This window comes from Dendrobates tinctorius, unplaced genomic scaffold, assembly GCF_039654945.1.
Source record: "Dendrobates tinctorius isolate UK_male_01 unplaced genomic scaffold, ASM3965494v1 ptg000015l, whole genome shotgun sequence".
NCBI classification, from domain to species: domain Eukaryota; kingdom Metazoa; phylum Chordata; class Amphibia; order Anura; family Dendrobatidae; genus Dendrobates; species Dendrobates tinctorius.
In genome coordinates this window covers 20326704-20351463 of record NW_027361683.1, presented here as the reverse complement: position 1 = coordinate 20351463, position 24760 = coordinate 20326704, and the positions used below count along the sequence as shown (strand labels likewise).

Sequence of the window (24760 nt, the reverse complement as noted above, 5' to 3'; positions counted from 1 at the left end):
ACCTGACACTTCAGGTTTATGACAAACGCACCGCTGGTATTGGCAATAAAGTTCATTTTGGAGGCACCACTCATCTCCACAGCGCCGACCTGGGGAACGAGTTTATGTATGTGTATGTTTGTTTGTTATGAGCTGATCAGGCTCCACAACACACTTCCACAGGATGTTTTTTGATGGCACACATACATGCTCGTTCACACACAGGTCCGGACCTGAACGTTTAATGCACACATTCATTTGTCATAAATTTGGTGAACTCATTCTGGACTCTAACAGAGGCGTCCCCCTGAGTCACCACACTCACACCCCCGCTATTCACCACGGGACACCACCCTCCAACCCTCTTTACCATGAGGTCTACGCCTCCCAGGGCTGGTCAATGGCGAGGGTTGAGACTTGTCCCTACTCCCCCGCAGCGCACCTGCTGCACACACCAGGAGGAGAAGGGGACAGGAATATGGATGAAATATACACTCGCTGGTCGCCTTCCTCCAAGCGACCAGGAGGGTGGCTTCTTCGGTGGTATAGAAGATTTGGCGTAAACCCCGCGGACTATCACACCAGTCAGCTCACCACAGGGGCGTACCCCTTCACCTCGGGGAATACCAGGCAGCTCCGTGGGGCACCATTCCTCCCACCTGCCTGGGTGCGCCCGCATGCATGAACCAGTCCCGCTCCCCAGCAGCGACTCTAGGGGGCTTTAGTACCAGAGCCGCAGGAATATGGAGGAAAATATATACACTCGCTGGTCGCCTCCATACGACCAGGAGGGGCGGCTTCTTCGATGGTATAGAAGATTTGGCGTAAACCCCGCAGACTATCACACCAGTCAGCTCACCACAGGGGCGTACCCCTTCACCTCGGGGAATACCAGGCAGCTCCGTGGGGCACCATTCCTCCCACCTGCCTGGGTGCGCCTGCATGCATGAACCAGTCCCGCTCCCCAGCAGCGACTCTAGGGGGCTTTAGTACCAGAGCCGCAGGAATATGGAGGAAAATATATACACTCGCTGGTCGCCTCCATACGACCAGGAGGGGCGGCTTCTTCGATGGTATAGAAGATTTGGCGTAAACCCCGCGGACTATCACACCAGTCAGCTCACCACAGGGGCGTACCCCTTCACCTCGGGGAATACCAGGCAGCTCCATGGGGCACCATTCCTCCCACCTGCCTGGGTGCGCCCGCATGAATGAACCAGTCCCGCTCCCCAGCAGCGACTCTAGGGGGCTTTTAGCCAGACCGCAGCCGCCATTTTTTTTTTCATTTTCTGGTTAGCTGAGCAGAGGCCCCAGACCCTGATAACTGCTGCTGCAGCGGCACTAACACACCTTGCCGCTCTCCACACCTCAGTGAGGCCCGACAGCAAATACCATAGGTCTCCACATGGCCAAGGCTCACCAGAAAAAAAAAAAACTGTAGGGCCTGTGATAATGTCATGGTCACGTGTGTCCGGACGCAGATGTTACCGCAAGGCGAACCCATAACACACGTGACCCTGGATACACCGCCTCCAGTGGGGCGCATTTAAATAATAAAACGTGCAGGTGGATACGCCGCATCCACCTGGCGAATTTAGGTATTACACGTTATACAATAATTCTGGAAACCCCGCCTCCAGTAAGGCGAATTTAAATAATAAAGGGGGAACCTGGGAAACTTTAACAATGGTGGGCCCTGCGATAGGGAATGGGGAATGTGGAGACCTCCTACGCTCCCCTGAGCCAGTGTCCCTGCACTCCTCACATTCCCTATACAGGCTCCGCACCTGTCGCCGCACGCGAACCTTTAACCCTTGCTCGCCCTGACCCTAAACCCTCACTAGGGAATTGGGCGGTGTGGAGACTAATCCCACCACTGCACTAACAACACACATGAGGAAAAAAGACAATACAGGGGAAACACCACGTAGCTTTGCTCTGTTGCGTACGCTCCTAGCAACAGAGCCCACCACCTGCGTGCATCTTCTCCTCCACCTGGATCCATCACCATAACAGGATCCTTCACCTTAGTGCAGCCTTGGAGCAGAGTCCACCACCAGTTGCAGCTGCTTAGTAACAGAGTCCCAAGGATGAGTTCAGCTTCTGACACGAAGTCAAGCATGCTTGAGTCCAGCTCAGCAGCCAAGTCCCACATGGTGAGTGCCACTCTCCATAGTAGCCACTCCACCAGATCATGCAGACACTTCCCGCTGACACCATCACTGCGACCCCACCACGCCATGCCAGCCCTTCGTCCAGACACCATAGCTGAAACACGTCCCCCCTGGCTAAGCTGCGCAGGACTCCTCACCAGCTCCATCCTTCCTCCAGGCTCTCAAAATCAGAGTGAAAACAATCTCACAATATCACAGGCAGTGATTGCACACCCCTAGCACACCTTTATAGGGTGTCACACCTGATCCATAATTAAGTGCACAAAAACCTAAAGTGCAATACCACTAACCACCACCGGGGACAGTCAAGACACCTTGGAACTTTCCAAAGTAAAAAAAGTTCACCCAGTGCAATTTAAAACTGTCAGATCATGACAGCTGCACAATGAGTACACATAGTTCTTGCACAGGTGCCCTCTCCAGTCTGTGTCCATCTCTGAAATATCTATAATAATAAATGCGCTAAGCAGCTTCCGTCCGGTTGTAATGCAGCTTCCGTCCGGTTGTAACTTGGTGACGTCACATCCACCGCACACCTCTTGCCATGTTAACCCTAAACACACACTCCTCCTCAACACACACACCTCCTCAACACACACTCCTCTCACCTTTCACCATCTCCTCTCACGTCCCCCCCTCTTTCATTCCACATATGACCCTTTCTCTCACTCCGTCTCTCATACCCACGCCGTCATCACCACTGCTCCACGATCCCCGACATCTTCTTCCGCCGGCGCCATCTTGGATCCCGATGTCGTCCACGCCGGCGACATGTTCTTGCGGCGACACCATCTTGGATCGGCAAAATCCCGCGATACTCAAGATGGCATCGCTGCAAGAACATGTCGCCGCCGTGGACGACATCGGGATCCAAGATGGCGTCAGCGAAATCTCGTGAGATTTCGCCGACGCCATCTTGGATCCAGATGCTGTCCACGCCGGCGACATGTTCTTGCGGCGACGCCATCTTGGAACGGCAAAATCCCGCGATACTCGAGATGGCGTCGCCGCAAGAACATGTCACCGGCGTGGACGACGTCGGGATCCAGGATGGCGTCTTGGATCCCGCGGAATTTCGTCATTTACCTCACGCCGACTTGCTGTGCAGACGTATTGCCTTGCTCCTCTGCCTGTTCACTGCCGGTGTCTAATTACAGGGCCAATTTGCCTCTACCACTTCATAACTACTGCTGCCTTGCTCCTCTGCCTGTTCACTGCCGGTGTCTAATTACAGGGCCAATTTGCCTCTACCACTTCATAACTACTGCTGCCTTGCTCCTCTGCCTGTTCACTGCCAGTGTCTAATTACAGGGCCCATTTGCCTCTACCACTTCATAACTACTGCTGGGCAATTACAGGGCCAATTTACCTCTACCACTTCATAACTACTGCTGGGCAATTACAGGGCCAATTTGCCTCTACCACTTCATAACTACTGCTGGGCAATTACAGGGCCAGTTTGCCTCTACCACTTCATAACTACTGCTGGGCAAATACAGGGCCAATTTGCCGCTACCACTTCATAACTACTGCCGGGCAATTACAGGGCCAATTTGCCGCTACCACTTCATAACTACTGCTGGGCAATTACAGGGCTAATTTGCCGCTACCACTTCATAACTACTGCTGGGCAATTACAGGGCCAATTTGCTGCTACCACTTCATAACTACTGCTGGGCAATTACAGGGCCAATTTGCCGCTACCACTTCTTAACTACTGCTGGGCAATTACAGGGGCAATTTGCCGCTAACACTTCATAACTACAGCTGGGCAATTACAGGGCCAATTTGCCGCTACCACTTCATAACTACTGCTGGGCAATTACAGGGCCAATTTGCAGCTAACACTTCATAACTACTGCTGGGCAATTACAGGGCCAATTTGCCGCTACCACATCATAACTACTGCTGGGCAATTACAGGGCCAATTTGCCGCTACCACTTCATAACTACTGCTGGGCAATTACAGGGCTAATTTGCCGCTACTACTTCATAACTACTGCTGGGCAATTACAGGGCCAATTTGCCGCTACCACTTCATAACTACTGCTGGGCAATTACAGGGCTAATTTGCCGCTACCACTTCATAACTACTGCTGGGCAATTACAGGGCTAATTTGCCATTACCACTTCATAACTACTGCTGGGCAATTACAGGGCCAATTTGCCGCTACCACTTCATAACTACTGCTGGGCAATTACAGGGCTAATTTGCCGCTACCACTTCATAACTACTGCTGGGCAATTACAGGGCCAATTTGCCGCTACCACTTCATAACTACTACTGGGCAATTACAGGGCTAATTTGCCTCTACCACTTCATAACTACTGCTGGGCAATTACAGGGCCAATTTGCCGCTACCACTTCATAACTACTGCTGGGCAATTACAGGGCCAATTTGCCATTACCACTTCATAACTACTGCTGGGCAATTACAGGGCCAATTTGCCTCTACCACTTTATAACTACTGCTGGGCAATTACAGGGCCAGTTTGCCTCTACCACTTCATAACTACTGCTGGGCAATTACAGGGCCAATTTGCCGCTACCACTTCATAACTACTGCTGGGCAATTACAGGGCCAATTTGCCGCTACCACTTCATAACTACTGCTGGGCAATTACAGGGCTAATTTGCCGCTACCACTTCATAACTACTGCTGGGCAATTACAGGGCCAATTTGCCGCTACCACTTCATAACTACTGCTGGGCAATTACAGGACCAATTTGCCGCTACCACTTCATAACTACTGCTGGGCAATTAGGCTAATTTGCCGCTACCACTTCATAACTACTGCTGGGCAATTACCGGGCCAATTTGCCATTACCCCTTCATAACTACTGCTGGGCAATTACAGGGCCAATTTGCCGCTACCACTTCATAACTATTGCTGGGCAATTACAGGGCCAATTTGCCATTACCACTTCATAACTACTGCTGGGCAATTACAGGGCCAATTTGCCTCTACCACTTTATAACTACTGCTGGGCAATTACAGGGCCAGTTTGCCTCTACCACTTCATAACTACTGCTGGGCAATTACAGGGCCAATTTGCCGCTACCACTTCATAACTACTGCTGGGCAATTACAGGGCCAATTTGCCGCTACCACTTCATAACTACTTCTGGGCAATTACAGGGCCAATTTGCCGCTACCACTTCATAACTACAGCTGGGCAATTACAGGGCCAATTTGCCGCTACCACTTCATAACTACTGCTGGGCAATTACAGGGCCAATTTGCCGCTACCACATCATAACTACTGCTGGGCAATTACAGGGCCAATTTGCCATTACCACTTCATAACTACTGCTGGGCAATTACAGGGCCAATTTGCCGCTACCACTTCATAACTACTGCTGGGCAATTACAGGGCCAATTTGCCGCTACCACTTCATAACTACTGCTGGGCAATTACAGGGTGTCATGGTTTGAACAGGGTTCTTGCCCTGCACTCACAGGGTTAAGTGTTCGTGGCCTCTTTCTGGATCTGGGAGGGGTATTTATACTGACTCTTTACCAGGGTTCTCTGTCAGCTATACTGTTGTTCTGGTGTGTCTGACCCCTGGTGTGCGTGTATTCTGCATTGTTTGTTTGCTTCCCGTGTATGACCCGGCTTGTTCCTTCACTCTGTACTCCGTCTCTCGTTTTTGGTACCATTGTCTTTTCTGGTTCTGACCTCCTGGCTTGGCTATCGTTACTCCGTTACAGTTTGTCCCTATTGTACCATCTATTGCCCGTTCTGGTTTTCTGACCTATTGCTACGTCCTGACTATTCTTTCTGTCTAAACCCCGTGGTACTGTATTGCTATCTGGTGCTTTGACCCTGGCTTCGTCTGGTTTCTGTCTCTGTCTATGCCCCTTGGTAACATTGCCCCGTAGTTACCTTTCTAGGAGTTTCCCTGCAGCTCCTAGATCTGTGGAACTTAGACCACGCCCCCAGCAGTCATGTGCTTCAGGTCCTGATACTCTGAAGCATGCATCGTCACCGCTGCTGCCCTGCTCCACAGGTATCTGTGAGTACTGTCTTTGTACTCAGGACACCCGCACTGGCTCAGTGAGCAAGTGCAGTGCGGTGTTCCTGACATAGGGCCAATTTGCCATTACCACTTCTTAACTACTGCTGGGCAATTACAGGGCCAATTTGCTGCTACCACTTCATAACTACTGCTGGGCAATTACAGGGCCAATTTGCCGCTACCACGTCATAACTACTGCTGGGCAATTACAGGGCCAATTTGCCATTACCACTTCTTAACTACTGCTGGGCAATTACAGGTCCACTTTGCAGCTACCACTTCATAACTACTGCTGGGCAATTACAGGGCCAATTTGCCACTACCACTTCATAACTACTGCTGGGCAATTACAGGTCCAATTTGCCACTAACACTTCATAACTACTCAATTTAACATAATCCAACATAGCAATGAACATGATACTTTTTCCTATCTAGAAAAAAGAACGTTCATAATGGCATAAACAAGAGGGCAACTCCCTTATAAATATGTGAAGCCCAGCGCGAAACGTGCGTAGGGGCTCTGGGGCTGGACACCACGCACATGCACTTTCCTTATGGGTAAGCATGGTTACTTTTCCATAATTTTCCCCACACCTATTTTGCACATAGCACTTTACTGGAAGGTCCTGTATGAATTCCCCATGTCTTTTGGTATGTACTTCACTTTGGTAGTAACACTAGACGGCCAAGTGTGAGACTCTTCAGCATGGGTATCAGTCTTCATGCAGGTTTTTGGGGCTATGTATTATCATTTTTTGTACCATTGCATTTACCATACATGTGCGGTGTATCCATCCCCTCTCTTTCTTAGTGTCATGTCCGACATCTGATCATATGATTGTATTTTGTAATGTACACCTTTTATGCACCTGTACTAATAAAGAGCGAATAATTTTTGATATTATAACTATTTATGTTTATTGACTCTATGGCGTTATACTCCGTTTTCTATGTAGGTTCACATACTTCATAACTACTGCTGGGCAATTACAGGGCCAATTTGCCGCTAAAACTTCATAACTACTGGTGGGCAATTACAGGGCCAGTTTGCCGCTACCACTTCATAACTACTGCTGGGCAATTACAGGGCCAATTTGCCGCTACCACTTCATAACTACTGCTGGGCAATTACAGGGCCAATTTGCCATTACCCCTTCATAACTACTGCTGGGCAATTACAGGGCCAATTTGCCGCTACCACTTCATAACTATTGCTGGGCAATTACAGGGCCAATTTGCCATTACCACTTCATAACTACTGCTGGGCAATTACAGGGCCAATTTGCCTCTAACACTTTATAACTACTGCTGGGCAATTACAGGGCCAGTTTGCCTCTACCACTTCATAACTACTGCTGGGCAATTACAGGGCCAATTTGCCGCTACCACTTCATAACTACTGCTGGGCAATTACAGGGCCAATTTGCCGCTACCACTTCATAACTACTTCTGGGCAATTACAGGGCCAATTTGCCGCTACCACTTCATAACTACAGCTGGGCAATTACAGGGCCAATTTGCCGCTACCACTTCATAACTACTGCTGGGCAATTACAGGGCCAATTTGCCGCTACCACATCATAACTACTGCTGGGCAATTACAGGGCCAATTTGCCATTACCACTTCATAACTACTGCTGGGCAATTACAGGGCCAATTTGCCGCTACCACTTCATAACTACTGCTGGGCAATTACAGGGCCAATTTGCCGCTACCACTTCATAACTACTGCTGGGCAATTACAGGGTGTCATGGTTTGAACAGGGTTCTTGCCCTGCACTCACAGGGTTAAGTGTTCGTGGCCTCTTTCTGGATCTGGGAGGGGTATTTATACTCACTCTTTACCAGGGTTCTCTGTCAGCTATACTGTTGTTCTGGTGTGTCTGACCCCTGGTGTGCGTGTATTCTGCATTGTTTGTTTGCTTCCCGTGTATGACCCGGCTTGTTCCTTCACTCTGTACTCCGTCTCTCGTTTTTGGTACCATTGTCTTTTCTGGTTCTGACCTCCTGGCTTGGCTATCGTTACTCCGTTACAGTTTGTCCCTATTGTACCATCTATTGCCCGTTCTGGTTTTCTGACCTATTGCTAGATCCTGACTATTCTTTCTGTCTAAACCCTGTGGTACTGTATTGTTATATGGTGCTTTGACCCTGGCTTCGTCTGGTTTCTGTCTCTGTCTATGCCCCTTGGTAACATTGCCCCGTAGTTACCTTTCTAGGAGTTTCCCTGCAGCTCCTAGATCTGTGGAGCTTAGACCACGCCCCCAGCAGTCATGTGCTTCAGGTCCTGATACTCTGAAGCACGCATCGTCACCGCTGCTGCCCTGCTCCACAGGTATCTGTGAGTACTGTCTTTGTACTCAGGACACCCGCACTGGCTCAGAGAGCAATTGCAGTGCGGTGTTCCTGACACAGGGCCAATTTGCCATTACCACTTCTTAACTACTGCTGGGCAATTACAGGGCCAATTTGCTGCTACCACTTCATAACTACTGCTGGGCAATTACAGGGCCAATTTGCCGCTACCACGTCATAACTACTGCTGGGCAATTACAGGGCCAATTTGCCATTACCACTTCTTAACTACTGCTGGGCAATTACAGGTCCACTTTGCAGCTACCACTTCATAACTACTGCTGGGCAATTACAGGGCCAATTTGCCACTACCACTTCATAACTACTGCTGGGCAATTACAGGTCCAATTTGCCACTAACACTTCATAACTACTCAATTTAACATAATCCAACATAGCAATGAACATGATACTTTTTCCTATCTAGAAAAAAGAACGTTCATAATGGCATAAACAAGAGGGCAACTCCCTTATAAATATGTGAAGCCCAGCGCGAAACGTGCGTAGGGGCTCTGGGGCTGGACACCACGCACATGCACTTTCCTTATGGGTAAGCATGGTTACTTTTCCATAATTTTCCCCACACCTATTTTGCACATAGCACTTTACTGGAAGGTCCTGTATGAATTCCCCATGTCTTTTGGTATGTACTTCACTTTGGTAGTAACACTAGACGGCCAAGTGTGAGACTCTTCAGCATGGGTATCAGTCTTCATGCAGGTTTTTGGGGCTATGTATTATCATTTTTTGTACCATTGCATTTACCATACATGTGCGGTGTATCCATCCCCTCTCTTTCTTAGTGTCATGTCCGACATCTGATCATATGATTGTATTTTGTAATGTACACCTTTTATGCACCTGTACTAATAAAGAGCGAATAATTTTTGATATTATAACTATTTATGTTTATTGACTCTATGGCGTTATACTCCGTTTTCTATGTAGGTTCACATACTTCATAACTACTGCTGGGCAATTACAGGGCCAATTTGCCGCTAAAACTTCATAACTACTGGTGGGCAATTACAGGGCCAGTTTGCCGCTACCACTTCATAACTACTGCTGGGCAATTACAGGGCCAAATAGTATCTGTTTACACTAAAATACTCCAGGACGCCTTCTTCACTGCCAGATAACTGCCAAATAGACTCCTTTACCTGTGCCAACATGAGTCTTAACAAAAAGTATGCCAATGCCAGTGAAAGGAAAGCAGCTTTAGCACTACGACAAAAACAACACCGTGCTAATGAGACTCCTGAGGAAAAACACCATCGCCTTGACAAGATTAAGGCTTATAAATGCCGTCACCTCACACACAAATCTCCTAACTCTAAATCCATTAGATTGGCTGAAGAAGCCTCTGCACGCCATCACCGCCAACAACAGACAGCTTCTTCTTCATCATTATTAGTAGACTCACAACAGGATGCTTACACATCAGCATGTGGAACAAGTTACTACCACACTTCATCCTATATGCCGTTCACTGACATAACTAATCAGCAATCTGTTTCTGCCCTATCAATACCACCATTAGTCAATACCAACGCACAGTATGGCAATGCCAGTGAAAGGAAAGCCGCTTTAGCACTACGTCAAAAACAACGCCGTGCTAATGAGACTCCTGAGGAAAAACAGCATCGCCTTGACAAGATTAAGGCTTATAAATGCCGTCGCCTCACACACGAATCCCCTAACTCTAAATCCATTAGATTGGCTGAAGAAGCCTCTGCACGCCATCACCGCCAACAACAGACGGCTTCTTCCTCATCATTATTAGTAGACTCACAACAGGATGCTTCCACATCAGCATGTGGAACAAGTTACTACCACACTTCATCCTCTATGCCATTTACTGACATAACTAATCAGCAATCTGCTTCTGCCCTATCAATACCACCATTAGTCAATACCGACGCACAGTTTCTTTACAAACAAGCTGCAACAGTTACCCCGCAGAAAGTGCAACCAAGACAAATATACGTTGGTCTCAAAACTAGGCGCACCCCCCCGGTTGGACATGCACTTCTACTACAACCTCACATTTTCACTAATGATGAAAATAGTATTACTGAACACAGCTGTGGTGACATGACCCATGTATGTGAGCATTGCCAAGCTTTGCATTTTGTAGCAGAGATACCTTCTGATGACAACTTTACGCTCTGCTGTCAAAAGGGTAAAGTCCATGTACCCATACTACAATATCCTGATGTCTTTCCACGTTTGCTGAAAGGGCAAAGTGAATTTAGCAAAAATGTCATGGATAATATTCGAAGTATTAACAGTTCCTTTGCTTTTGCTTCCATGGGTGCAAATATTTCACCACCTCCTAGATATGGCCCATACTGTTTCCGCATACATGGGCAGATCAATCATAGAACTGGAACACTACATCCCTCAGATGACCAACAACGCGCATTTGCCCTACTTTACATTCTCGATATCGCTACCGCAAACGAACAACGCTTACGATGTAAAGAAAATTAAAAATGCCATCCTACATTGATGAACATTATTGCCCTTCAAATCTAAACTATTAATCCTTTTGTGGCAGCTTATCAAATGTTACGTGATGTGGAAGAACAAGAAAAAATTAAATCTCTACAAAACGGAACTGTCATGCCAAACATCACTATGGCTATTAAACAAGATCGTACTCAAGACCCTCGACGCTACAATAATCCCATTGTCAGTGAAGTAGCAGTCGTGTTTCAAAATGACAATGGTGAGCCACCTTTCAATAGAGACATATTAATTCATTTAAAACCTGATCCCCACAACCCTTTAGCTCCAAAACCACAACAAATTAGCATTCTCCATAGCAATTTGGATGCCCTCCTCTATCCAATATTTTTCCCTTATGGAGACCAAGGATGGCATGATGGACTCAAACAACAAGGCAAAAGTCCGAGGAGGATCACTCAACTCCAATACTATTGCTATATGTTATCTGTCAGAAATTACTTTAATCCACTCCTCAATGGTGGTAAGCTAACACAGCAATATTTAGTAGATGCTTATGTCAAAATCGAAGCTAATCGCCTACATTACATCCGCAACCACCAAAAATATTTAAAAGTGGAGGATTACTGCCTCCTTCAAGAACATCTACTCAAAAAATCGGTTCAAAAGGGCATCCCTATTGGGAAAACCGTCATTTTACCATCTTCTTTTGAAGGCAGTCCAAGAAACATGCAGCAGCGCTACCAGGATGCTATGGCTATTGTTACGAAGTATGGTCGACCAGATCTATTTATCACCATGACATGTAATCCTAAGTGGAGTGAGATTACTACACATTTAGAACAATGGCAGCGTGTTGAACACAGACCAGACTTGGTTGCACGCGTTTTTAACCCCTTATCTACAATGGATGTAATATTCCGTCCATGTGACCCTGGACCTAATTCCCATGGATGGAATATTACATCATAGCGATCAGCGGCACCCACGTAGTGAGCGCCGCTGATCGCGGCCGGGTGTCAGCTGATTATCACAGCTGACACCCGACACGTTAACCCCTTGCACACCGCGATCAAACATGATCGCGGTGTATCGGGGGTTAAAGGGAAGCATCGGCAGGGAGGGGGCTCCCTCCGTGCTTCCCTGAGCCCCCCCAGCAGCGCAATGTGCAGCGCTGCTGCGGGGGCCTCCTTCCCTGCAGGTCCCCGGATCCAAGATGGCGACGGGGACCTTCGGGGGCCTGCAGAGAGCTGGCTTCCTCAGTGCCTGCTAAGCGCAAGCAAGGAGGAAGCCTGCAGCAGTGCCTGTGACAGATCGCTGATCTGTCACAGTGATCTGTGATGTGACAGATCAGCGATCTGTCACAGGACAGTGATGTCCCCCCTGGGACAATGTAATAAAGTTAAAAAAAAAAAGTGTAAAAATAATTTTAAAAAAATCGCTAAATAGATTAAAAAAAAATATTCCCTAATTCATTTTTTGGAAAAAAATTTAAAAAAACAATAAAAGTACACATATTTGGTATCGCCGCGTCCGTAACAACCCGCCCTATAAAACTGTCCCATTAGTTAACCCCCTTAGTGAACCTCTTAAAAAATAAAAAACGGAATAAAAAATAATGATTTATTATCATACTGCCGAACAAAAAGTGAAATAACGCGCGATCAAAAAGAGGCATATAAATATCCATAGCACCGCTGAAAACGTCATCTTGTCCCGCAAAAAACGAGCTGCAATACAGCGTACAGCGTCATCAGTGAAAAAATAAAAAAGTTATAGCTCGCAGAATAAAGCGATGCAAAAATAATTATTTTTTACATAAAATTGTTTTCATTGCATAAAAGCGCCAAAACATAAAAAAAGACCTAAATGAGCGATCGCTGTAACCGTACTGACCCGAAGAATAAAACGGCTTTATCAATTTTACTGCAGGCGGAACGGTGTAAACGCACCCCCCAAAAGAAATTCATGAAACGCTGGTTGATACCAATAAAAGTGTCAACTCGTCCCGCAAAAAATAAGACCTCACATGACTCGGTGGGTCAAAATATGGAAAAATTATAGCTCTCAATATGTGGTGATGCAAAAACTATTTTTACAATAAAAAGCGTCTTTTAGCGTATGACAGCTGCCAAATATAAAAACCGCCATAAATAGTAAATCAAACCCCCCGTTATCACCCCCTTAGTTAGGGAAAATTAATAAAATTAAAAGAAAATGTATTTATTTCCATTTTGCCGTTAGGGCTAGGGTTAGGGCTAGGGCTAGGGTTGGGGCTAGAGCTAGGGTTAGGGCTGAGATTAGGGTTAGGGGTGTGTTGGGGTTAGGGGTGTGTTGGGGTTAGGGTTGGAGTTAGAATTGGGGGGTTTCCACTGTTTGGGCACATCAGGTGCTGTCCAAATGCAACATGGCGTCTGATCTCAATTCCAGCCAATTCTGTGTTGAAAAAGTCTAATGGTGCTCCTTCCCTTCCAAGCTCTGCTATGCGCCCAGTGTTTTACCCCCACATATGGGGTATCAGCCTACTCAGGACAAATTGCAAAACAACTTTTGGGGTCCAATTTCTCCTGTTACCCTTAGGAAAAAAAAAATTGGGGGCAATAATATCATTTTGTGGAAAAAAAATGATTTCTTTATTTTCACGCTCGGGCATTATAGACTTCTGTGAAGCATTTGGGGGTTCAAAGTGCTCACCACACATCTAGATAAGTTCCGTTGGGGGGTCTAGTATCCAAAATGGGGTCACTTGTGGGGAGTTTCAATAGTTTAGGTACATCAGGGGCCCTCCAAACGCACATGACACCCGCAGATCATTCCATCAAAGTCTGCATTCCAAAACGTCACTACTTCCCTTCCGAGCCCCGACGTGTGCCCATACAGTAGTTTTCTCCCACATATGGGGTATCAGCGTACTCAGAACAAATTGGACAACAACTTTTGGGGGCCAATTTCTCCTGGTACCCTTGGGAAAATAAAAAAATTGGTGACTAAATGATCATGTTTGTGGAAAAAATACGATTTTTTTATTTTCACGCCCAGGCATTATAAACTTCTGTGAAGCACTGGGGGTTCAAAGTGCTCACCACACATCTAGATCAGTTCCTTGGGGGGTCTAGTTTCCAAAATTGTGTCATTTGTGGGGGGTTTCCACTGTTTTGGTACATCAGGGGTTTTCCAATCGCGACATCGTGTCCGATCTCAATTCCAGCTAAAAAAGTCAAATGGCGCTGCTTCCCTTCTGAGCTCTGCCATGCACCCAAATAGTCGTTTACACCCACATATGGGGTATCAGCGTACTCAGGACAAATTGCACAATAACTTTTAGGGTCCTGTTACCCTTGGGAAAATAAAAATTGGGGGTGAAAAGATAATTTGTGTGGAAAAAATATGATTTTTTAATTGTACTGCTGTACATTATAAACTTCTGTGAAGCCCTTGTGGGTTCAAAGTTCTCACCACATATCTAGATAAGTTCCTTGGGGGGACTAGTTTCCAAAATGGGGTCACTTGTGGGTGTTTTCCACTGCTTAGGTACATCAGGGGCTCTCCAAACGTGACATGGCGTCCGATCTGAATTCCAGCCAATTTTGCATTGAAAAAGTCAAACGGCGCTCCTTCCATTCTGAGCTCTGCCATGCGCCGAAACAGTGGTTACCCTCCACATATCAGGTATCAGCGTACTCAGGACAAATTGCACAATAACTTTTCCAGTCCAATTTCTCCTGTTACCCTTGGTAAAATAAAAAAAATTGTACCTGAAGTATTTTTTATTGTGAAAAAACATTAAATGTTCATTTTTTTAAATATTCAAAAAAATTCCTGTGACGCACCTGAAGGGTTAATAAACTTCTTGAATGTGGTTTTGAGCACCTTAAGGGGTGCCGTTTTTAGAATGGTGTCACTTTTGGGTATATTCTATCATATAGACCCCTCAAAGTGGCTTCAAATGTGATGTTGTCCGTAAAAATAAAATGGTGTTGCAAAAATGAGAAATCGCTGGTCAACTTTTAACACTTATAACTTCCTAACAAAAAAAAATTTGGTTCCAAAATTGTGCTGATGTAAAGTAAACATGTGGGAAATGTTACTTATTAAGTTTTTTTGTGCGCCTTATCTCTGTGATTTAAGGGCATAAAAATTCAAAGTTGGAAAATTGCAAAATTTTACAATTTTTTGCCAAATTTCCATTTTTTTCACAAATAAACGCAAGTTATTTGAATGAAATTTTACCACTAACATGAAGTACAATATGTCACGAGAAAACAGTGCCAGAATCACCGCGATCCATGGAAGCGTTTCGGAGTTATTACCTCATAAAGGGACAGTGGTCAGAATTGAAAAAATTGGCCCGGGAGTTAACGTGCAAACCACCCTTGGTAGTGAAGGGGTTAAAATTAAACTGGAATCCCTCTTAAAAGACATTAGCAGTGGATTATTTGGAAATGTCACTGCAATGGTCCATGTCATTGAATTTCAGAAGCGTGGTCTCCCACACGCTCATATTTTAATTATTCTTGACAGCCTGTCTAAATTACGGACTGAGGCGGACATAGACAATATAGTCTGGACTGAAATACCTGATGAAACAATCTACCCTCAGCTCCATAACATTGTTCTTCAACACATGATTCATGGTCCCTGTGGAGAACACAATCCTTATTCTTCCTGTATGGATCTTGGAAAGTGTAGCAAAAGTTTCCCTAAACAATACCAGCCATATACCATCAAAGAAAAGGACGGCTATCCCACTTACAGCAGACCCATTGGCAAAACATACGAACACCATTCTAAGACGATTGACAATTCATGGGTAGTTCCATATAACCCATTTTTACTCGCCAAATACAAGTGTCATATTAATGTAGAAGTATGTGCTTCCATTCAAAGTGTAAAATATTTATTTAAATAAGTTTACAAAGGACATGACAAAACCAACCTTGAAATTTCCCAAAATAACATCCAACATGATGAAACACACCAATTTACGGATACCAGATATGTTACTGCAACTAAGGCTGCGTGGCGGATATTTGCTTTTCCTATGCATAAAGAATCTCATGCCATCATTCGCCTAGCCGTACATCTGCCTCATTCTCAACCACTCTATTTTCATGAGAATGACTCTGCCGACAACATCCATCAAAAGCGCAATTCAAATTCTACACTTATGGCGTATTTCAACCTTAATAAGATCGACCACAATGCACATAACTATTTCTACCGCGAAATTCCAGAACACTACGTTTGGAAACAAGGCATATGGGAACAAAGAAAACGAGGGGGTCTCACAGTTATTGGAAGAATGTATACTGTTAGTGTGAAAGACCAAGAACGCTATTATTTACGTTTGTTGTTACTGGATGTAAAAGCTGCTACCAGTTTTGACAGCATTAAAACCGTCAATGGAGTTATGCATGAAACCTTTAAGGATGCTGCGTTAGCACTCGGATTATTATTCGATGATAGCCTCTGGAGACATACTTTAAGAGATGCTTGCATTCTTAACATGCCTTCACAACATAGAGACATGTTTGCTTATATCTGTATTTTTGGCCCCCCCAGTAATCCACTTGAATTGTGGAATGAATTTAAGGACCATTTTTTACAAGACTACTGTCATACATACCAAAGCGACACTGAAGAGTGTATCGATTGTGAAGGATATGCTATGAAAGATGTCCAAGATGTCCTCATAGTCCATGGAAAAAATTTTGCTGATTTCAATTTACCACGCCCAGCAAAAAATATTAAACACCTCCTTAAACAATATGATAAGGATTATGAATTAAAAAAAGCTGCAGAGATTAAAGAAACTCTTAACCAGGAGCAACTTTTTGCCTACGATGTCATTACTGAAGCTTTACAAAATAGCAGTTTAACACCAAAGTGCTTTTTTCTCGACGGACCTGGTGGCAGTGGAAAGACCTACCTATACCATCTACTTACACATCATTTAAGAGGACAAGGAGAAATTGTGTCACCTGCAGCGACTACAGGAATAGCAGCTAAATTGATACAAGGAGGCCGAACAATCCACTCTCTATATGGCATACCTATTCCGATCAACGAAACATCCGTTTCAAGGATTAAAAATGATACAAATGCAGGAAAACATTTACAGAGTACAAAACTTTTTATTATTGATGAGTGCACTGTGGTCCAAAAACATGCATTGAATGTGATAGATAGACTTCTACGTGACATCATGACAACAAATGTTGCTGAAAAAAATAAAACACCGTTTGGAGGTAAAGTTATTGTTCTTGGAGGAGACTTCAGACAATGTCTTCCCGTCATCGCTCATGGAACAAGAATAGACATTGTAGATTCCTGCATTAAATATTCAGAACATTGGCAACATTTTACCAGACTACCGCTAATTAACAACATGCGCTCCACTGATCCTGAATACAGCACTTGGTTGCTTAGACTTGGAAATGGTGAGCTGTCTAATGAACATAACCTTGGAGAGGATGTCATTGAAATTCCTCCAGACATGCTTTGCACTGGCTCTATAGTAACCGAGATCTTTGGAGACCATATTTGCATTGATGTTAATGACCAACAAAGCCTCGACACTGCTGCATCACATGCTATACTATGTCCAAAAAATGATGACGTAGATTTTCTGAACTGTAAAGTAATGGATCGCATCAGTGGTGAGTATACTGTATATACAAGCCATGATTAAGTCGATGCTAATGAGGCAGAGAAATGTGAAAACTACCCAGTTGAATTTTTAAACTCTCTGACACCATCAGGAATGCCATCACATCTCTTAAAACTTAAAATTGGCACCATTGTGATGCTATTAAGAAACCTAAACACCAAGAAAGGTCTCTGCAATGGCACTCGCCTCATTGTCATTGCCTTACTCCGCAACATCATACAGGCTAAAGTGATTACTGGCTCAGCTGAAGGAGACATTGTATTTATTCCACGCATCGATTTGTTTCCTTCAGAAACTCGGATACCTTTTAAATTAAAACGTCGACAGTTTCCTCTAAAACCTGCTTTTGCTATGACCATTAACAAATCCCAAGGACAGACCCTCAATCGAGTTGGCATTTTTTTTGCCCGAACCTGTATTTGCCCATGGACAATTGTATGTTGCATTCTCCCGAGTAAAGCAACGCAGCAACGTTAGGGTCAAAGTGGTGGATACACCACTTCAAGGACAATTGCTACCTAATAGCCCAAAAATCTTCACTAGAAATGTCGTTTACAAAAATGTCTTACTTTAAACTATTTAAGTTGGTCCTGGAATGGATAGATATATAGATATATAAATGATAGTTACATTCTAAATAGATATAGATAATAGACTTCTAAGACTTCTATGCATAGCTTCATATATGTTATATATAGATATTCTAAGCAGATAGATATATCATACACTAATTATCTCTTTCACATATATGTCATAGACATATTTAAATCCATAAAAACATACATAGGTATAGTTATATATAGATTAAAAATAAATAAATAAAAATACAAAAACAAAAACAAAAAAAATTTAGGCACACATACGTAGATTTCAACTACATAGCTAACACATACCTACATAACTTAGGTAATAATAATTAATATTTTATTTATTTATACAGTAGAGTACTATTATTTCAATAGCACTTTGCATACATCAGTAATACTGTCCCTCTTGAGACTCACTATATCCTATCCACATAAAAACATAGGTGTGATACATTTACACATAATTCTCAATATTACTGTAACACACATTAAGTATAAAAGGGGAGATGTGTATCATCAAAATTCTTTCATTTGGTGATATGAACCCGGATGTCAAGGTCCAGCATCATATTTGCTGCTGAGATTTGTTATTTCCTCTTTTAGCAGGGCCGGGTTTTTGTGAACAGCTAAAGAGATGGGCGGGATGGCTGTTCACCACATCTCCTTCTCAAGGTGTGCTGCTCACAGTGCCTCACAACACATGGTCAACGCTACATCACTATCCTCTTGATGCGATAGCATCGGGCCTTAATCTAGTATATATATATTGCTCTGGTGTACAGATATTGAAATATCATTGGTGAAACCTGTGCAGCACAGGAGGTATCTTTTCCATCTCTAATACAGGTTAAGTTGTGCATTATGATGAGTTATTGGACTGCAAGGGACCTATATACTGTACTTGCACAGGGGCCCTTTTCTTTCTGTGTCTGCGAATGATTGATGGTATCACATCTAGACGGTACTAAGTGTGGTTAGAATATTTTCCCGGTGTGAACATGAAGATGCAGAACGTTTGGTGTGAACATATTTGAAAACCATGTGACTTTATTTGTAACTTTTTTTTGTTCCTCATTGCAGATGACAAAATAAAATATCAAATGGAATTTCCTCTTTTCAGCTCATGACTGCTCGTAATAGTGAAACTTTACATTTCATCTTCCTTAAAGTCTAGCCTTGTATAAGAACTCTAAGGCATGAAGTCCATCTCTTTATCAATGGCTAAAGCCAACATTGTGTCTCTGGCCATTCTTTTCCTACAAGTCTCAGCTTGTCTAGGACAGGATTTTCCCTTCAGGAATCCCTCACTGTCGTGGGATGTACGTGTGAAGGACCTGATCGATCGGCTTAGCCTTGAAGAAATGGTGTTACAGGTAAGCTTCATGGTTCTGAGTAAATACATGCTGAACATGTTATTTTTCTACCATTTAATCCTATTCTAGTCAGTGAATTTATGACAGGACTGGAAACATTCTGTAGTTTTCGGGCTGTGATGGAAGAAGCGTCATGAAGCATTTTGTAGAGCTTTGTGTACTTTGCGCTACCATACATGATGCTGTATCTGGTCTTATTATTTATACTGTTGCAGGTATCATTTTAATTCCTTTGATCTCTCACAGATGGCGAGGGGCGGTGCAATAAACAATGGTCCTGCTCCTGCTATCCCTAAGTTGGGCATCAAGCCCTATAACTGGAATACAGAATGTTTGAGGGGAGATGTCCAGGCACAGGGTTATGCCACTTCTTACCCTCAGGCTTTGGGTCTGGCTGCATCATTCAGGTATTGTAAAAAAAGAACACTCACCACATACACAGATCACAACAGAAATCTTCTAAATCCTGTCACTGTTGATCTGCTCTTATCTTTTGCTTTTGGGCTATTCTTCATGGCTTAGATCTCATATTGTGCTTTTATCTGCAGCCCTGAATTGATATTGAAGGTGGCTAATGCCACAGCCACTGAAGTCAGAGCAAAACACAACTACTTCATGTCAATCGGGAACTATGAGGACCACACTGGTCTCAGCTGCTTCAGTCCAGTGATCAACATTATGAGACACCCTCTATGGGGCAGGAATCAGGTAGGGAAGCAGATTCACTGTAAGGAGAAGAGTAGTGGACACCTGCACATTACAGCTACAGGAACTTCTGACATTTCATTCCAAATCCATACTCCTCCCCCTTTTTGATACAGGAAAGCTTGCAATTTGTTACCATCTTTTCTGTTAGCCATTAAAAGGTATCAACCACTGAGGACTCTCAATTCTAAATATACTCCTCCCCCTACATTTATCTTGGAAGGCTTTCTAGAAGATTTTAGAATGAATGTGAGAATTTTTTTCCCCAATAATCCAGAAGAGTAGTTGTGAAGTCAGATGTTGAAGGGGAAGACCTGGCTCACAATCTGAATTCTAGTTAAACTCATAGTGTTTGATGGGGTTCAGGCCAAGGCTCTATTCTTCCAAACCAGACTCGCCCAACCTTGACTTTATGAACCATGTTTTTGCATTAAATCACAGTAATACTGGAACAAAAAAGACCTTACCAGAAGTATGCCAACAAAATGGAAGCATACAATTTTCTATAAATTTAGAAGCTTACCACTGTCCATGCTGAAAAATAAGTCCATAGAATTATCTGTCCTCCACCCAATGAAGTCAAGCAGGTAACGTTCTCTTGGCTTTTGCCAAAGTCGGTATCGTCGATTATACTGCCATATAAAGAAGTGTGATTTGTCACATATCCATAGCTCCAGAGCCTAGTACTGGCAGCTTCACAACACTCTGTCTGACACTTGGCATTGTTCTTGGTAGTGTAAAGCTTCCAGGCTGATGCTCATTCATGGCCTTCTACCAACAATGTATATGCAATGTGCTTTCAACTATTACATCTTGTAAGGTTTTATCTGCAGGAAACTTATGGGGAAGATCCTTACCTTAGTGGACTTCTAGCCAGAGCTTTTGTCAAAGGATTACAGGGAGACCACCCTCGTTATATCAAAGCCAATGCTGGCTGCAAACACTTTGACGTCCACGGTGGGCCTGAAAATATTCCTGTTTCCAGGTTTAGCTTTGATGCCAAGGTAATGCAGTCTGGCTTATGGATTTTGTTTTATGTATCAATGATTGATGCTAATATATTAAGTCCAAGAGTAACTTATTGATAATTTCCACTTAGGTTAACATTTTAGTTCCAGGTACCCCATGCATCTTGACTATGGGTGCACAACCTGAGGCTCGGTAGCCACATAAGGCTCTCGATGCCCTAGACTATGTCTTTCTGCGTGACTTAAAGGGGTTGTCCAATATTCAGACAACCCATTTTGAATCCCTGTTTTTCCCCTTTCTAAAATAATTACATCTCTACTCATATTCATACTTATCTCCAGTACCTTCCCCGTTAAAGCCTTGTTGGCACTGGCTCTCCCAGAGATCACATAACATCTGGTGAAAGTGAGACCAGCACCCAGCGCTGATTGGCTGCAGAAATTACTTGACATAACAGTGTCACACAATCCCCGGGACAACCAGTGCCTGCATCGGTGAGTATAAGTATTTATATTTTATGGGCGCCAAACATTCAGATTAAGTGTTGTCGTTTTACATGGGGAAAACATAGAGATTCAGATTAGGCATATACAACAAAGCACACTGACTCCGTCTGCATCATTATAGACAACTAGATGGTGGCCCGATTCTAAAGCATTGGGTACTCTAGAATATGGCCAGCGGGAGATTAAAATAAAGTGATATACTCACTTTCCGACGGCCTCCGGACTCTTTCCCTCCTCTCACCACACTCCCGGCATCTTCCGGTCCCAGTAATGCTTAGTGCAAAGGACCGGAGATGACGTCACTCTCGTGAGAACGTGATGTCATCAGCGGTGTTTCGCGCAAAGCATTACTGGGACCGGAAGGTGCCGGGCATATGGTGAGAGGAGGGAAAGAGTCCGGCGTCCGTTGGAAGGTGAGTATATCACTCTTTTTTATTTTAATTCTATTTTTACAGGTTGATGGTACCCAGGGTCCAGAGGAGTCTCCTCTCCTCCGGACCCTGGGTACCGGCTACCGCCGGTCATCTCCCGGCTGCGTCGCCGCTGACGTGCGTGTGGCCGGAGATGACCCGTGGCAACCGTCGGGAGATCAGCGGCTAGCGCTGCTGATCTCCCAACGGTAGTGGTGGCGTGCATCCTTCGAATTCCAGCCTGCGCACTGCGCCTGTCCCTGATTCGTTGAGGCCTGGCGGCCGCAACCGGTCGGCGACGCGGAGTTTTGGTTACAGACAGACAGACAGACAGAATAAGGCGATTATATATATAGATGGTCCTGTCAGCTCTTACACCCAAATCCCGTTTTGTGGAGTTCTGATATAAGCCCTGATGGTGACACTGGTCATAGTGTTTCCTTACATACAGAGAGTAGTTGTGGAGAACATTTCATCCCCCATCTTCCATTTCACAAATATATGTTATTAGAGTCCTAAGTGTTTAGTCCAAGTTACTCATCTTTTGTTTTTCCCACAGGTGGAGGAGAGAGACTTGCGAATGACATTTTTACCACAATTTCAGGCTTGTGTTGAAGCTGGAACCTACAGCATTATGTGCAGTTATAACAGGCAAGTTTTCAGACACACACCATTGTCAGTCATTACTGGGCTTTACTCTAGATCCAAGATTTTAGGACACTGCTTTTTCACTGCTGGTTTTCCGTAGATGTCCACAGTAAAATTTGTAATACCAAGCTACTGTTTATTACATGTCTGTTGATTTTTTTTATATGTTTTCTCTTTTAGTACAATGGCTCAGTGGATAGCACTGCAGCCTTGCAGCACTGGAGTCCTGGGTTCAAATCCCACCAAGGACAACATCTGCAAGGAGTTTTTATGTTCTCCCCGTGTTTGTGTGGGTTTCCTCCGGGTACTCCGGTTTCCTCCCACATTCCAAAGACATACTGATAGGGAATTTAGATTGTGAGCCCCATCGGGGACAGCGATGATAATGTGTGCAAACTCTAAAGCGCTGCGGAATATGTTAGTGCTATATAAAAATTATTTATTTATTATTAATTCTTTTTTTGTGGAGAATTGATGCTACCTTTTTTAATGTGTTTTTCTTACTGCAAAAAAGATGAAATTCTTTACTTAAATTTTCCTTATCAAGCAATTTTCCATTTTTGAACTTTTGTTTTTCTCTTCCCTCTTTTCCCAAGAGTTTCCATATTTTTTATTCACCCTTTGAGTGCTAATTTTTGGGTGGATAAGATGTAGTTTTGTATGGCACTATCCATTTGACCATATATTTTGCTGCAAAACTGGGAAAATTTCCAACTGCAGCGCAAAAAAAAACGATACCACAATAGTTTTTTGGGTTTTGTTTTTACAAAGTATATTGTGCTGTAAAAATGATGAGGAATTGTACTGTATCGGTTTAGTTTTTAAAGGGAATCTGTCACCGGAAGTTGGCAGCCTATGTAAATGGCCTGTGTCCGGTCCAATGGGCGGTGTTTCTTCTTTTTTTCTCCCCGTCCGCGATCTTTTCCGGAATTCTAGTAGTTCTACTCCATAGTTCGTGCGTGTGCAAAGCAATCTTGCCTCACGCATGCGCAGTATGCTTTGCCCAACTACGGGCAAAGCCGAAAATCATTACTGCGCATGCGCCAGTACACTATGTCCCGGAACACAGCAAAATACTTTGCGCACGCGCGAACTATGGAGTAGAACTACTAGAATTCCGGAAAAGATCATGGACGGGGGCCATGGATGGGGTGGAGAAAAGAAGAAACGCCGCCCGTTGGACCGGACACAGGCCATTTACATAGGCCGCCAACTTCCAGTGACAGATTCCCTTAAAGTGGTAAAAAAAAGTTTGATTGATGTACAATATACAGCAGCACCATGGTATTGCAGTACAAAACATTCTCTTATGAAGTCCATCCAGTGGCTGGGCTTCATAGGAGGACCAAGATGATGGCCACATGGTGCCTTCGGCACTCTCTTGACTGCCATTACAATCCATTTTTTTCCCACAAATTCGATTGTGGTGAACAGGGGAAGTTGAGGACCACATGCAACAGCGATTGAGTCTTTTAATCAAGCTGCAGCAATTGAAATTGCTGATTTATTTGTCAATAAATTTAATCTCCCACTTCCAACTTTACTGGAAACAATTGAAAGATTTTGGACCTTCTCAGGCTTAACTATAAACAGGTCAAGGTCTGTAATACTTCTCATAGATAATAGAGATACCTTGGTTTGGGATGGTTTGTCAAATATTTCAGTGGTGTAGAAATTTAAATGACTAGGCATCTACATTACAAGAAAGTCACAGGATATATAATTCTACATATAAGTCCTTTGGTAATCAAGATGAAGAATAAAGTGAGTGCTTGGAAGATGCCGTCCCAGTCGGCCCTGGGTAGAACAAATCTCATTGTAATATGTCCTATCCCATGCATCCTTTATATTCTTCATAACGCCTTCATTTGGATATCTAAATATTGGTTCCG

General features: G+C 44.0%; 1 protein-coding gene across 1 annotated transcript in view; it reads left to right on the top strand.

Annotated features, from left to right (window-relative positions):
• Positions 1–24760, top strand: part of LOC141075672 (uncharacterized) — an 89473-nt gene that overhangs the window by 11507 nt on the left and 53206 nt on the right. Inside the window, exons 2-6 of the mRNA XM_073562775.1 lie at positions 19338–19630; positions 19877–20037; positions 20179–20338; positions 21169–21339; positions 22780–22871. Coding sequence (XP_073418876.1) covers positions 19454–19630; positions 19877–20037; positions 20179–20338; positions 21169–21339; positions 22780–22871 — 761 coding nt within the window. The 5' untranslated portion in view covers positions 19338–19453. The remainder of the gene's footprint in view (positions 1–19337; positions 19631–19876; positions 20038–20178; positions 20339–21168; positions 21340–22779; positions 22872–24760) is intronic.